The 17,268-nt window shown below is 34.5% G+C and overlaps 1 protein-coding gene across 26 annotated transcripts in view; it reads left to right on the top strand.

Annotated features, from left to right (window-relative positions):
• Positions 1 to 17,268, top strand: part of CCDC7 (coiled-coil domain containing 7) — a 290,894-nt gene that overhangs the window by 237,107 nt on the left and 36,519 nt on the right. For 22 of the 26 annotated variants that reach the window (XM_079912713.1, XM_079912709.1, XM_079912704.1 and 19 more), the window contains 3 exons: positions 8,079 to 8,162; positions 12,052 to 12,135; positions 14,271 to 14,354. The exons of 3 other annotated variants lie outside the window; for them this stretch is intronic. In XM_079912713.1, the coding sequence (XP_079768839.1) occupies positions 8,079 to 8,162; positions 12,052 to 12,135; positions 14,271 to 14,354 (252 nt within the window). The remainder of the gene's footprint in view (positions 1 to 8,078; positions 8,163 to 12,051; positions 12,136 to 14,270; positions 14,355 to 17,268) is intronic. One more of the 26 variants, XM_079912703.1, reaches the window with a different exon arrangement.

Genomic DNA, 17,268 nt, shown 5'->3' with positions numbered 1-17,268 from the left:
TTTGTTAAAATGACTGTATTGGGGCTTCCCTGGTGGCACAGTGGTTGAGAGTCCGCCTGCTGATGCAGGGGACACGGGTTCATGCCCCGGTCTGGGAAGATCCCACATGCCACGGAGCGGCTGGGCCCGTGAGCCATGGCCGCTGAGCCTGCGCGTCCGGAGCCTGTGCTCCGCAACGGGAGAGGCCACAACAGTGAGAGGCCCGCGTACCGCAAAAAAAAAAAAAAAAATGATTGTATTACCTAAGGCAGTCTACAGATTCAGTGCAATCCCTATCAAAGTACCAAAGGCATTCTTAGAATTAGGAGAAATAATTTCAAAGTAGTATAGAAACAAAAAAGACCCTGAATAGACAAAACAATCTTGAGAAAGAAGAACAGAGATGGTGGTAGCATGCTCCCTAACTTCATACTATACTACAAGGCTACAGTAATCAAAACTGTATGATACTGGTACAAAATTAGACACATAGATCAAAGGAACAGAATAGAGAGCCCAGAAATAACCCCACACGCTTATGGCCAATTAATCTATGACAAAGGAGACAAGAATATACAATACAATGGAGAAAAGAGAAGTATATTCAATAAGTGGTGCTGGGAAAACCAGACAGCTACATGTAAAAGAATGAAATTAGAATATTCTCTAACACCGTATACAAAACTAAACACAAAGTGGATTAAAGATCTAAATGTAAGACTGGAAATCATAAAACTTTGGAAGAAAACTTAGGCAGAACACACTTTGACATAAATGGTGGCAATATTCTTTTGGATATGTCTGTTAAAGAAAACAAAAGCAAAAATAAATGGGAACTACTGATGGGAGCAAATATTTACAAATGATATAACTGTTAAGGGGTTAATATTCAAAATATATATACAGCTCATACAACTCAATATCAAAAACATGAACACCCAATTAAAAAGTGGGCAGAAGACCTGAATAGACATTTTTCCAAAGAAGACATGCAGTTGAACAACAGATGTATGAAAAGATGCTCAACATCACTACTTAATATACTGATATGCTAGTCAAATCACAATATCACCTCACACCTGTCAGAATGGTTATCATCAAGAAGACCACAAATAACAAATGTTGGCAAGAGTGTGGAGAAAAGGGAACCCTTCTACACTGTTGGTCAGAATGTAAATTGGTGAGGCCACTGTGGAAAACAGTATGGAGGGTTCTCAAAAAACTAAAAATAGAGCTACCATATGACCCAGCAGTTCCACTTTGGGGTATATGTCCAAAACAAACAAACACAGTAATTCAAAAAGATACATGCACCCGAATGTTCACAGCAGCATTATTTACAATTGCCAACATATAGAAACACCCTAAGCATCCACTAGCACTAACAGATGAATGGATAGAGAAGATGTACATATGCACACACACAATGAAATACTACTGACCATAAAAAAGAACAAAACTTTGCCTTTTGCAGCAACATAGATAGAGGGCATTATGCTAAGTGAAGTAAGTCAGACAAAGACAAATACTGTATGATATCACTTACATATGGAATCTAAAAAATACAACAAACTAGTGAATATAATAAAAAAGCAGATTCACAGATATAGAGAACAAACTAGTGGTTACCAGTGGAGAGAAAATGGTGGAGGAGCAAGATAAGGGTAGGGGATTAAGAAGTACAAACTACTATATTTAAAATAAATAAGCTATAAGGATGTATTGTAGTACACAGGGAATATAGCCAATATTGTATAATAACTATAAATGGAGTTAACTTTTTAAACATGTGAGTCACTATGTTGTACACCTGAAACTTGTATAATATTGTAAATCAAATATGCCTCAATAAAAAATTTTTAAAAAACTGTCATCCAAAGGTGATTGCATGCATGCCCAAGGCTGTGCCCACAGAGGAGCAACATTAGAAGCTGCACACTGCAGGGAACGAGACTTCAGTAGGACAGAAGATAGTTTAGCCCAGTCACTAAATAATTAATCAGGCAAACAACGACAAGCCTTCAAAGGGGATGGGAGTTCAGTATCCAGATTTCCTACAATATATTAGATACACTGCCCCCCCTCAAAATATGAGATATGCAAAAAAACAGTAAAGTATGAACTAAGGAAAAAAAGCAGACCACAGTGCGGTTCCGGATGTAAGATACTATAAAACAGTTATATATATTTTTGAAGAATTAAAGAAACCCATGCTTAAAACAGAAAGGAATATTGATGACAATGTCTAATCAAATAGAGAATATTAACAAAGAGATAGAAATTATTTTTGTTAAAAAAACACAGTGATAATTGTGGAGTTGAGAGTACAATAACTGTAAGGAAAAATTTACTAGAGGGGTTCAGGAGTAGATTTGATTGTCAAAAGAAAGAATCTCCACACTTAATGACTACAGAAGAAGTAGAGCTGAGAGAAAAGGGGGCAGAAAAAATATTTGAAGTAATTATGGCTGACAGTTTGGAAGCACATTTGATGAATATAAATCTGGATATCCAAGCCAAATGAAGTCTAAGAGTAAGCACAAAGAAATCTACAACCAGATACATCAAGTAAAAGTAATGGAAGACAAAGACAGAAACTCTCGAATGTCACAAAGGGAAAGCAACACATCATTAAAAAAGAGAACCCTGGTAAGATTAACAGCTTACTTAGCATCAGGAACTATGAAGCCCAGGGGCTTCCCTGGTGGTTCAGTGGTTAAGACTCTGCACTTCCATGCTTCCACTGCAAGGAGGCATGGGTTCAATCTCTGGTCAGGGAAGTTCTGCATGCTGTGAGGTGTGGCCAAAAAAAGAATGAAACTATGTAGCCCAGAAGGCAGTGGGATGCCATATTAAAATGCTGAAGGAAGAAATTGTCACCATGAACTTTTTCTTTCAAAAGTGAAGGTGAGATAAACAGATTCCCAAATAAATGAACACTGAGAGAACTGTTTGTTAGCAGACCTGCCTTTTGAGAAATACTAATGAGAGTTCTTCAGGCTGAAAGCAGTGGACCTTAGGCAGTGATTTTAATCCGTTCCAAAAAAGAGCATGTGTTAAAATAATTCTGTAATTCCAACATCTGAATATACCAATCACTAGTACAGAGATTGAAACAGTAATTAAAAACCTCCCAAAAAACAAAAGTCCAGGAACAGACTGCTTCACAAGTGAATTCTACCAAACATTCAAAGATTTAATACCCAATCCTTCTAAAACTATTTGAAAAAATTGAAGAGGAGGTAACACTTCCAAACTCATTTTATAATGAGGTCAACATCACCTTGATACCAAAACCAGAAAAATACAACACACACACAGACACAGACATACACACAAAGGACATTATAGGCCAATATCTCTGATGAAGATGGATGCAAAAATCCTCAACAAAATATTGGCAAGCCAAATTCAACAATACATCAAAGGGTCATACAAGTGTGATTTATTCCAGGGATGCAAGGATGGTTCAACACCCACAAATCAATCAGTGTGATACACCACATTAACAAAATAAAGAATAAAAACCACATGATCATCTCAATAGACGCAGAAAGAACATTTGACAAAATTCAACATCCATTTATTATAAAACTTCTCAATTAAGTGAGTATAGAATGGCCATACCTCAACATAATGTAGGATAAACCCACAGCTAATGTCATACGCAGTGGTGAAAAATTGAGAGCTATGCCTCTAAGGTCAAGAACAATTCAAAGATGCCACTCTCACCCCTCTTATTCAACATAGAGTTGGAAGTGCTGGCCAGAGCAATTAGGCAAGAAAAATAAAAGTCATCCAGATTGGAAAGGAAGAAGTAGAACTGTCTCTATTTGCACATGACATGGTTTTGTATATACAAAGCCCTAAAGACTCCACCAAAAAACTATTGGAAATAATAAACAAATACAGTAAAGGATACAAAATCAGTATACAAAAATTTGTTCCATTTCTATATGCTGACAGTGGGCTAGCAGAAAAACATATTAACAAAAACAATCCCATTTACAGTCTCAACAAAAGGCAGAAAAAGCCTAGGAATCAGTTTAACCAAGAAGGTGAAAAGACTTATACTGAAAACTATAAGACATTGTGAAATTGAAGAAGACACCAACAATGGAAAGATATTCCATCCTCATGAATTAGAAGAATTAACATTGTAATAACTGTCCATATTACTTAAAGCAATCCACAGATTCAGTGCAATCCCTATCAAAATCCCAAGGACATTTTTCACAGACACAGAGCAGAAAATTCTAAAATTTCTATGGAACCACAAAAGACTCCTCCAAAATAGCCAAAGCAATCCTGAGAAAAAATAACAAAGCTGGAAGTATCACACTCCCTGGTTTCAAACTATATTAGAAAGCCATAGTAATATAAAGCAGCCTGGTGTTGGCAGAAAAACAGATATAAAGATCAATGAGGCAGAACTGAGAGCCCAGAAATAAACCTGTGCATATATAGACAATTAATTTAGGACAAAGGAATAAAGAACCTACAATGGAGAAATGATAGTCTCTTCAATAAATGATATTGTGAATACTGGACAGCCACATGGCAAAAAAAGTGAAACTAGACTACTATCTCACACCATACAGAAAAATTAACTCAAGATGAATTAAAGACTTGAATGTAAAACCTGAAACCATAATCTCTAGAAGAAAACATGGGCAGTATGCTCTTTGACATCAGTCTTAGCACTATCTGTTTGTGTCTCTTCAAGCAAGGGAAACAAAAGCAAAAATGAAAAAATGGGGTTGCATCAAACTGAAAAGCTTCTGCACAGCAAGGAAACTATAAATAAAATGAAAAGACAACCTAACAAATGAGAGATATATTTGCAAATGATATATCTGACAAGGGATAAATATCCAAAATATATAAAGAACTCATACAATTCAAAAACAAAAAAGCTAACAATGCCATTAAAATGAGCAGAGGAGCTGAACAGAAATTTTTCCAAGAAGACATGCAGATGGCCAACAGGCACAAGAAAAGATGTTCACTATTACTATTAAGGAAACGCAAATCAAAACTATGAAGAGATGCTACCTAACATTTGTCAGAATAGCCATTATCAGAAAGACAAAAAGTGTTGGAGAGGATGTGGAGAAAAGGGAACCGTAACACACTGTTGGTGAGAATGTAAAAAAGATGTGGTATGTGTATATACAATGGAATACTACTCTCCATAAAAGATGAAATCTTGCGTATGCAACAACATGGAGGAACCCGTAATACCCTTGATGGTGTTACGCTAAGTGAAATAAGTCAGACAGAGGAAGACAAATACGTACCACATGATTTCACTCATATGTGGAATTTTAAAAGTTAACCATGTATTACTTTAATAATCATAAGAAACAATAAGGTGTTTCACTTGGGAAACAGAAAACAAACCTGAAACAAAAACAGTGCTCTGAAGTTCTAGACCCCCAAGTAATTAGAGCAGCCCTAATGGCCAAGGTATAAACTGTTTTTACACAGTAACCTAAACTATAGTCTGAAGAGCAAGACTCTTGGGTTGTATTCTCTGTTGTTCCATCATGCTTTCTCCTTCCCTTTTGCAGCTTTCCATAAGCAACGATATTTTTTCAGTTTTTTCTCCTTCTTTGTGAAACAAAATGTATGTTCCCAATGTACTTTATGGCTACTGCATGAACAAGTTCATGTAAAAAATAGAAGTAAATAGATTAAAGTTTATAAAAGGAATTCTGTACTTCAAAAGACAATATGAATGCATATTTTGTGTCCTTTCTTCTCTTAATTGATTTAAAATGTGATTGTATAGAACAATATGTATATCATTGTATTGTCGGGCCTATAAAAATATGGAAAAGTGATATATTCTGTAGTACCTGTGCAAAGGAGATGTATGAGAATGGTGATATATTTGAGTAAAAAATGATAGCAGATGTTAACTTGAATCCACAGGAACAAATGAAGAGAACCAGAAATTGTAAACAAGAAGGTTAATATAACAAACACTGTAAATATATACTTGCTCTTCTTTCTTCTGTCAGCTTTTTTCAAGGGCACAGAGTTATATAAAGAAATAATTATTACAAACTCTTTTATATTTAAAGGTATAATATGTATAACAATAGCACAAAAATGGGGAAGAGATAACAGAGCTATATAGGAGTAATATTTCTATATATAATTGGAATTTAATAATATAAATCTGAAGTAGACTCTAAAATTGATTGTGGTTATGGTTACACAACTCTGAATATAATTTTTAATGAAACCATTGATTTGGACACACTTTAAGTGGACGAATATTATGGTATGTTATATATTTTAAAAATAGCTTAGTGAACTACAAAAATTAAGAGATTTTAAAAGATTTAAAGCAATGGGAGGTTACCGTGAAGGAGGGAAATTGTGACTCTTACTCGATTAAAGATTTCTCTAGTGCATACCTTTAATTCCTAGTGCTTAACCCAGTCATCCCTCAAATGCTGTTCTGATTACCTCCCTGCTTATCTGAGGATCCCCTGCTTTCTTGATTCAAATGATTCCATTCACCTTAGTTATATCTGTTGAAGAAAGACCAGAGTGGCTAAAATATATGTGCTAATATTCCCTAATTTTGTGTGGCTATAGATTTTATTACTTTCACAAAATGTTATTTATTGAAAACTTGCCTGCCTAATCTGATGCATCTTTGTTTACTTTGTTAATGATGCCCCAGGTGGTATCCTCTCTCTGAAGAATGCAATATGGTACATTTGGGCTGCCAAAATCATAGTGTGACCTTTTACATTTATTCATGGGCTCAGCCCTTTTTTCAAAGCAGTCTTCTACTAGACAATGTCAGGATCATGACAGGTTTCCAACTCCATTTACATGCTCTACTAGAACCAACTTCATTCACTAAACTTTTTGGGGGGGGGGGGGTTCTTGCTCTTTTATTTATTTATTTTTAACATCTTTATTGGAGTATAATTGCTTTACAATGGTGTGTTAGTTTCTGCTTTACAACAAAATGAATCAGTTATATATACACATATGTTCCCATATCTCTTCCCTCTTGCGTCTCCCTCCCTCCCACCCTCCCTATCCCACCCCTCCAGGCAGTCACAAAGCACCTATCTGTTCTCCCTGTGCTATGCGGCTGCTTCCCACTAGCTATCTACCTTACGTTTGGTAGTGCATTCACTAAACTTTTAACCCAGGGAAACAGGCATTCAAACAGAGCCCTGTTAAAACCACTAACATCAAAAGGCAACTGTGTGCATGCCCAAGGATGTACCCTTTGGGTCCCCAGTCCTAGTTATCCCTTTCTCAGTGTGAATACCTTTATAATAATTTTCATGTATTTTTCATGTCATCGAACATAGTTAATCATTGTTAATTATAGCAAAAATTTAGATCACATAAAAGCTCAAATGGAAATGGATCCAATCAGAGTCCTGCTTGTGGTACAAATTTCACCATTTCCTCCTTGCAAGACATAAAGTGTACATGCTCGAGGAATCTCAGAGACACTTTTTCTCAATTCAGTGAATATCGCGTTACTCTTTAAATCAGTGATACCTACATGGTTTACAGTTACATAGCCTAAAAGGGAATTAAAATGTCCAGTAAGTCAGAGAATTTCTGGCTCATGGTAAGTTACTGTGACTAAGAAGACTATGGTTTACATCTTGTCTTGTTGGGAAAAAAAAAAAATGTTAAGTTCTGCCTCATTGGGTACATCCTTGCAGAATAAGTGTTCTTTTAATATAAATCTGGAAATTATATTGCCATCATAAATTCTCTGGGATGATTTCCACTTATGTAAGAGATAGCATTATATTGAAAAGCACTGGTTAAGGAATTAAGTACTGGTTAAGGAATTATAGAAAAGTACTGGTTAAAGAACCTCTAAACTTCAATATAATGTGACTTATGTAATTGCTTTATCTGTTCTAATTTAAGGCTTTGTGATTCTCCAAACCAGACATTTCAACAAAACTCATCTTCTGTAATAAATGCTAATTAAGTTAGTGCTACACACACACAGACACACACACACACATGCAGACACACACACGTTTGTATGTAAATGGTTACCATGCAAAGTGTTTTGAAATTTGTTGTTTCTACAGGGACTAATGTAAAAGGCTTGACAGATAAAACTAGAAGAGGTGTAATAAAGGGACAATTCAAGATACAATCAATGGATCTCCCTGGTAAGGACAAGAATTTTACAAATCTAAGATTTCAGGTTTCCTTATGTTCTCTGGAGTTTAATTAAGAATCATGAATAACATCAGTATCTATGGTTTATTATTACATGGGCAAAAGTTTTCAAGAACTCCTTCCTTTAATTAGTTGAATTTTTGTATTGAATATCAATGTAAAACTAGCTACATATTGTTAGTCTTAGAGCTCATTTGTTTAAGAGCTAATCCATAAAAACCAGTCCTTTAATAAACTTAGAATATGCTTGGTACAAATAAATATGCCCAATTACATTCTATTCACTTTCTATTTTCAGCTTAGATAGACAGTTCTGAATTTGCAAATGTAGAAAGGTTAGTTAAGGAATGTGATAGATGAATATAACAGATGGTTATCAATTCCCTCTTTATTAGACCTGAAGTAACAGTGCTAGACACATTTCTCTATGCTGTTTTCTGTGATGTTGAAAGAAGACACCTAAATAGAGAAAAAAGGGAAATAGACATTCAAACAGAGCCCTGTTAAAACCACAAACATCAAGAGGCAGCTAGCTGTGTGCATGCCCAAGGATATGTCCTCTGGGAGCAATGTGCAAGGCTTCACACCTCAGGGGAAAGATATGTTAGTAAGATAACTCTGAGAAATCACTGTACACAAACAAGCAAGAAAGCACACTAAACAACAAGCCTCAGAAAGGGAAACAGAGATCAGAGTCCAAAGATGCTATGATATATTATCTTAAATGTCCAGTTATTAGTAAAAAAAAAAAATTAAGACATGTAAGGAAATAGTAAATTGTGACCCAAGCACAGGAAAAAGTAGGAAACAAAATATGCTTGCGAGAATCCTAGATGTTGGACTTAGCAGACAATGACTACCTAGTAGTTATTATAAATGTGCTCAAAGAATTAAAGGAAAACAGATACACAATAAGGGTCTTCACTGGTGGTCCAGTGGTTAAGACTTCGCCTTCCAGTGCAGGGGGTGCGGGTTCGATCCCTGGTTGGGGAGCTAAGATCCCACATGCCTTGCAGCCAAAAAACCAAAACATAAAACAGAAGCAATATTGTAACAAATTCAGTAAAGACTTTAAAAATGGTCCACATCAAAAAAAAAAAAAAACTTTTACAAAAAGAAGATACCATGAAAATATTTTGTCAAATACACATTATCAACTAAAAATAAAAATTAATGTAAAAGAACCCAAAGCAAATTCTGCAGTTGAAATGTACAGTAATGAAATGAAAATATTGCCTAAGGGGTTCAAGAGATTGGATTAGTCTGAAGGAAGAAACAGCAAACTAAAGGTATGGGAATACTAGGAGAACAGAGAGAGAAAGGAGCAGTAAAAATATTTGAAAAGATGGCTGAAAATTGTGAAAACTATTCAATGAAAATTATTAATCTACACATTCAACCTCAGTGAATTTAAATAGAATAAGCACAAAAGAATCTACAACCAGACCCATCATAGTAAAAATGTTGAGAGACAAGGACAAAGATAAAATCTTGAAAGAAACAAGAGAAAACCAACTGATGGTGTAAAACAGAATCCCAGTAACCTTCATTTAGCAACAGAAGCTATGGAGACCAGAGGCAGTGGAATGGAATATTGAAATGATGAAAGAAAAATCTGTCAACCAAGAAACTTATATCAGGCAAACCATCTTTCAAAAATGGTGAAATTCCCAAGTAAAAAATTCCAGAGAATCTACTGCTAGCAGACGCACTTTACAAGAAATGCTAAAGGAAGTTTTTCCCACTGAAAGTGAATGATCTCACACAGTAATTTGAATACACAAAAAAGAAACAAAACATAAACAAAAAACATGGCTTAGAATAATTCTAGTATTGCAAAAGACCATATAAATGCATATTTGTCTCTTTTCTTCTCTTAACTGATTTAAAAGGCAATTGTATAACACAATAGGTATAAAATGTATTGTTGGGCCTCTAACATATAGACATATATAATATATTTCACAAGAGCTGTGCAAAGAAGATGGTGTGAACAAGGATGAATTTGAGTAAGAAAATGACACCAGATGGTAACCTGAGTCCATAGGAACCAATGAAAAGAACCAAAGATTGTAAATAAGAATGCTGATATAACAAACAGTGTAAATATATACCAAACTTGCTCTAATTTTTTGTCTCTCATCTTCTTTAAAAGTTATAAAGGTTCATAAAGAAATTATAAGAACAATTTTAACAATGTCTTTAATTTTATATGTGTAACATGTAATTCAGTAGCACAAAAATGGAGATAAGAGAATAAAACTATGTGTCAGTCATGTTTCTGCATTTACCTGGAATTTAATTAGTATGAATCTGAAGTTGATTCTAAAATTGACTATGGTGATTGTTACACATTCTGTGACTATATTAATAACCATTGATTACACATTTTAAATGGGCATATAGTATAGTATGTTAAATGTTTTTTTAAAAAATAGTTTAGTGAACTCCAAGCAGGATAGGATTTTTTTTAAATACTTAAAAGCAGTGGGAGGATGTTGTGAAGGAGCAAAATTGTGGCTCTTAATAGATTAGGTTTCTCCACCCCATATCATTTATTATGCTCCTAGTTTTTAATTCAGTCTGCCCTCAAGGGCTGTTCTTACTGCCTCCCTGCTCACCTAAGGCTCCTTTGCTTTCTCAGATCAAATGAATCAGTTCTTCTAATTATATCTGTTGGAGAAAGACCAGAGGGCTAAAGTTTGTCTGCTGATGTTCTCCAGTTATGTGTTGCTATAGCAGACATTACTTTCACAAATGCTGTAACTTAATTACTAAAAACTTGTTCTGCCCAATCCAACGTGTCTTTGATTTTAGTAGTGATGCCCCATGTGGTCTTCACCTTTGTTTAGATTGCAGTGGTGATAAATTTGTGCTGCCTCAGTGATAGAGAGTGTTTGAAATATTCATGAGCTCAGCAATTTCTCCGAAGCAAGACTTCCAGTCTATAAATTCTGGATATGACAGGTTCCAACTTCATTTACATGCTGTGTTAGAACCAATTTTTGCCCACACAAAATTTTACACAACAGGTGACCCAGAGTCACCAATTCTAAGTATTCCTTTTGCAAAATAAAATTTTTTAAAATAAATTTCAATTTTTTTTCTATCATTGGACCTATATCATCATTTCTGAATCCAGCAACAAAGTGAAAATCACATAAAGACTCAAATGGAAGGAGTGAGTGCAATACCAATGCTCACATTCCTGCAAATTACCCATTTCTTCCTCCCCACATAGAAGGTCTACATGCTAAGAGAACCTGAGAGGATACTTTATCCCAGTCTACAAATTACTTGTTGTTTTTCTCCATCACTGATGTCTACTGACATATAGTTACGTGGCCTTTAAAAAGGGAATTAAAATATTCCTGGACAAGTCAAAGAATTTCTGCCTCACAGTAACATTCTGTGACTGTGATGCCCATTGTTTGCAATTTGGTCTGGGAAAAAAATGTCATGTCCGGCCTCACCAGATATATCCTTATGATATGAATGTGCTTTTAATGTACACAAGACAGTTATATTTATTAAGATAAACTCTATAGGATGACTTAAATTTGCAAGAAACTTCGTATTTTATGGAAAAAGTTCTAGTTAAGGAATTAATGTGGCATCAGTTTATGGATCAGTTTTATCGCTACCTGACTATGTGGTCTTGGTCAAATCACTAACCATTTCTAAGCTACAATATAATGAGGCTTATATGGTTGCCAATGGCTCTTCCAATTCTAACATGTACTTATTCTGAAAGTAAGACATTTCATTATAATTCTTCTATAATAAAATAATGCTAATTAAAGGAGTATTACAAAACAAACACAACTACATGTTAATATTTACCTTACAAAAGTGTTTTGAAACTGTTTATTTCTATAGACACTGATACAGAGCGCTTCCCAAATGCTGTTGGAAAAGGTATAATAAAGGGTGAAATCAAGACACAATCCAAGAGTTATCCTGGTAAGAACAATATTTCAAGTCTGTTCTGGCTTATTTATCTTATCTAGAGTTTATTTAAGTTTATTTAAGTTTGAATCTGATTACAGTACCTATAAGCTGTTATTACATGATGCAATGTCTTCATAAATTCCCTCCTATAATTAGTGGAACTCCAACAGTTATTATCAATGATTTTACATATTGTGAATTTTAGAACTCCTTCATTTAAAAAGTGATCCTCAAAATTTCAGTGGTATAGTGAGCTTGGAATAAGCTTGATGGAAGCATTTTAAGTGCTACTCACTTTCTTTTTCAGGCTAGTTGCAAAAGCAGAAAGGCTAGCTTATGAATGGGATTAAAAGAGAGATTTCATTGCTTACTAATTCCCTCTATATAATTGAAATACCAGGCACATTTTCAGTATCTCAGGTGAAGTAGAGATGTTTAATTTTGTTATGTAGTCCGTAGTTTACACTACTGCCACTTGTCTTGGTGTTATAGTGTTTGACACACTGCTTCTTGATCTTTGGTGTGATATTAAAGGAGGCAGAGAGCTTAACAGAAAAACAAGGGAAAGAGACAGTCAGCAGGAAAAACAAGTGTCATCCAAAGGTGACTGTTTGCATGCCCAAGTCTGTGCCCCCAGAGGAGCAACATTAGAAGATTCACACTGCAGAGAAGGAGACTTCTCTACAATAGAATATATTCCAGCCAAGTCACTAAATAAATAATCAGGCAAACAGCAACAGCAAGCCTCCAAAGGGGAGAGGAACTCAGTATCTAGATTTCTTACAAGATATTGTCTAGAACGCCCAGTATAAACCCCCCAAAAATATGAGACATGCAAAGAAACAGTAAAGTGTGGATCATATACTAGGAACTTCAGGAAGAGTAGGCTTAAAAAATAATTTAAGCAGCGGGAGGGTATTGTGAGGAGGGAAATTGTGATTCTTACTAGATTTCAGGTTTCTCTAGCACATACTCCCTTTTCCCTCGTCCTTAATTCTATCTGCTATCTGCTATCAAATGCTCTTCTTAATGCTTCCTTGCTTATATAAGCATCTTTACATGCTTCTTTCAACTGGGCCTGTCATTCTTAACCTATACCAGTTGGAGAAAAACCAGAGAGCCTCAATTATATCTACTCAATTGGCTCTTTAACACTTACTTCTGGTCTCAGCCATTACAACAAAGTTAGATCCACCTTATGGTGTCAGGTTCAGGATAGGTTTCCAACCTCTGGTGCATGCTCTTCTGTAACTAGCTTTCATTCATAAAACACTGGACACATAATTTGACCCAAGTCAGCAATCCTACTTAACCCCTCTTTCAATATGAATTTTTCTTTAAACTTTCATGTATTAAAACAAAATACATGAATGTTATTTCTCTCCTTTGACCTAGTTAGTACTTTCTAAATCCCGCCAAATGTCCAAATCACATAAAAACTCAGATGGGATGGGATGCAGTCCCAATGCTGGTACTGCCTCAGATTTACCCATTTCCCCCTCCCCAGTTACAAGGTGTACATAGTAAGAGGACCTGATAGGCAGTTTTTCTTAGACTACAGAATATCTTGTTACTCTTCTACATCTTTGATGTCTGCTTGATTTACATAGCCTTAAAAATGGCATTAAACATTCTTGAGAGAGTCAAAGAATTTCTACCTGGTAGTAACTTTCCGTAATGTGGGACCATGGTTTGTCTCTTGACCAGTGGGGAAAAAATGCCACGTTCCACTCATAGGTATATCCTTAACAGTATGAGTGTCCTCTTAGTGTAAACTGGGCAGTTATATCATTTACACAAACTCCCCAAGATGATTGAAGTTTGTATGGGACAGTGCATTGTGTATGAAAAGCACTGGTTAAGGAATTATGGGGCATCAGCTTGTACTCAGTTTTGCATTATCTTGGTGTGTGTTCTCAATCAAATCACAAAACATCTCTAAGCTTCAATATCATGAGGCTTATATGATTGCTAAGAGCCCTTCAAATTCTAATGTTTTATGATTGTGCAATGCAGACATTATATTATGTCTCTTCGATAATACAAGTACTAATTAAGTTAGTACTACACACAGACACAAAGACACACATACATGTGTGTTAATGGTTACCTTATAATGTGTTTTGAAATTTGTTTTCTATCCATAGAGGCTGATATAGAACGCATGAGAGATACTGTTGGAAGAGAAAAAGCAGTTGGTGAAATCAAGACACATCATCAGAGTCACCTTGGTAAGAACAAGAATTTTCCAAGTCTAATATTTATGGTTTATGTCTTCTCTGGGATTTAATTAACTATGAATCATTAATGATAACAGTAACTGTATGTTAGTATTAATGGGCAATAATCTTCATGAATTTCCTCTTATGATTAAACTCTAGTATTTACTGTCAATGGAAATTTAGCTGGATATTTTTCAGTTGTAATCTCATCCATTTGGAAAGTAATCCATATGATCCAATGCTCTAATGACCTTAGAATATGCTTGGTTTAAGTATTTATAACTGTGATTCTACTCACTTTCTTGCTGGCTTAGAAAGGAATATTGCTTTGAAATTGAAAAAGCAAAAAAGCTAGTTGATGAGTGGTATAAGAAGAGGAACATAACAGTTATTTCACTGATTACCAATTTCCTCTACATAATTAAGTTGGTATGTAAATTTATATCTCTACTAGAGTGGAGTTCTCTAGCTGAGTTTCATTATTCACAGATTACTGCTTTAGTCCTGGAGTAACAGGGTTCGATATATTTCTCTTTGTTGCAAGAAATACTGTCATTATGAACTTTTTACAGAATTGATGCTGAAAGCTAGCATTGGAAAGTAACTGAATCCTTAGATATAAGCACCAAAATACATGTTTTCACTGAAATTTAAGGCAAGATTTCTGAAACTTTGCTTTTGAATGCTTTATTTTATTATATTCTCGCTTTTATTCCTGTAAAAAAAGTAGTGTTGTAAATGAATCAAATAAATATTACTTGCTCCAACAGCTTTTAACTGGGGAAAAGCTGGGTGGTGTAAAAATGAAATTGTTGGAACCAAGCAGTTAAATTTGGTGTATTACGATAAGCCATTTTTCCATGTCTTTAATTTTCAGAGTATTTTTGGTTAGGTTCTTTCAGTTAATTTTTGCTTCAGTGTTGCTTATTAATAGGAATCCTTGTCAGTTTTGAATAACAGCCTTAGACACAGCAGTAAAGTGCTTTCATTTACATCCATTCAGTTTAAAATGTCATGCCTTTTATCAACAAAACTAAGTTAATTAATTTATACTTATTAATGGTGAGTTTATAATTAAATGCTCTAAAGAAAATTTTATATTAGAAATATAAATTCCTAAGAGAAAAGGTATTAAAAGGAGAGTACAGATCAAATATAGAAATAAGATAAAATGTGGTTAGATTAAAGGTCAAAATTAAGTAAGATGGTACCTAAGAACACAGAACAAAGAAAAGGAAGAGAAAATGAAGAATTAGTTTATAGAAATTGGAGTGATAGAAAAGTAACCACTCAAATGTGGGAAGACAAACTGCAGAAACAAAGGCTAATACATGGAGTTTGGGAAGTAGAGTGCAAATAGTAATGGTGTCTATGTGATTTTTTTTTTAATTTTACTTTATGTGAGAATTTATTTAAAAACAAAGATATGTCCACACAACATCAAACAGAGTTTTTTTACCGGCACGGTGCACCAAGTAAATTCTCAACAAACGTGATCAATTTTTCACCCTTTGACAATCAAAATAAGAGATATACCAATATAAAATAAATATCTGACTACTTAGAATACTTTTTGTAGTATGCTTTTAAAATTTTACTCTTTATGAAATATTTTAAACACCCAGAAAATATGTAACACTAACATAAAATACACAACATTCTAATGGTTCCTTATCTATGATGTTACAATCCCAATCTCTCCCTTCTCAGCTTTTATCACATGCAGTCATAAAGAATATATAATGATGCTCTATACAAATATATTCCAAAATATTTTATTGTGCCCTCTTTATTTCTTACTATTCTTCATTATGGAATTTCCCACCTTGTCTTCCTCCCCACTACCCACATTACTGCAGGTCAGTCAAATTTATAATAAATGTGTGTGCACGCACACACACATACACACTCCTTTTTAGTAGAAATTCCCAAGTTAACTGCTTTTACTTCCTTTTTGGTCTCTAGAGTATATTTTTATGCCATCTCAGCAATACTTTTTAAAGTACATTTTTTAATCTAGTGTTTTAGTTCTTGGAATTAGAGAGGTCATTTGGGATAGCTAGTGTCTTATACTACTGCATTCAAAATTACATTTAAATTGGAATACCAAGCTGTACCAAAATATTTTCATACAAACAATCTAGGCTTGATGCTTTCATGAAAATAAAATGAAGAATAAACATAAACATGACAGTATGACCCCATTACCCTAACATGCCTTAAGGCTTTTATTTTTAGTAATTTGAATATCCTCCCCAGAGTTTACTCTTATTTGACAAATATGAATGGCTAGCTTAGAGTCATGGATTCTGGAGTAAATTGTGTCAACAATATTTTATTTTCTCAGTAACAGCCTCTCAGGCTGTGGCTTCAGTTTAATCTCTAGCCACTGATAAAATAAGATGAGGTTTATAATCTTTGTTTAAATGGGAGTGTTCTACAATAGCACATATTACTTTTATAATAAGTAGGATATATGAAAAATAAATCTTATGAACATTGATTGAATGGGGTGAGGGGAAGCCAGTGTTTCATGCATAGAGCTCTGATCTCCAAAACTATTCTTATAAATGCATCCTTCTAAATATAGTGTACAGATCAAATAAAGAAGTGAATATTCTGCTTCAAAGTAAGACAGGGTTGGGATACAGGTTGAAATTAAGGAAGATGCTAAGAATGGAAACTGTCCATCAGAGAAAAGCCATGTGTGCCACCCTCCGTATCCGTTTAAAAAAAAAAAAAAGTGAGGGTTTTGCTGCTAATTAATTTACCCACGAAGAGTAGGAAGAGCTCTTGTACATGTGCATTTGCAAATACTAAAAATGTTACTCCATCAAAATGCTATGAAAGAAGAACCTTTCTTTACGAAAGAATCTTTCTCAACCAGAAGGAAAAAAGCTCTCTAAATGACTTTGAAAGAATT

This window comes from Stenella coeruleoalba (assembly GCF_951394435.1).
Source record: "Stenella coeruleoalba genome assembly, chromosome: 2".
NCBI lineage: Eukaryota > Metazoa > Chordata > Mammalia > Artiodactyla > Delphinidae > Stenella > Stenella coeruleoalba.
The sequence above is the reverse complement of the archived record's forward strand: the minus strand, read 5'-3'. Positions and strand labels throughout refer to the sequence as shown.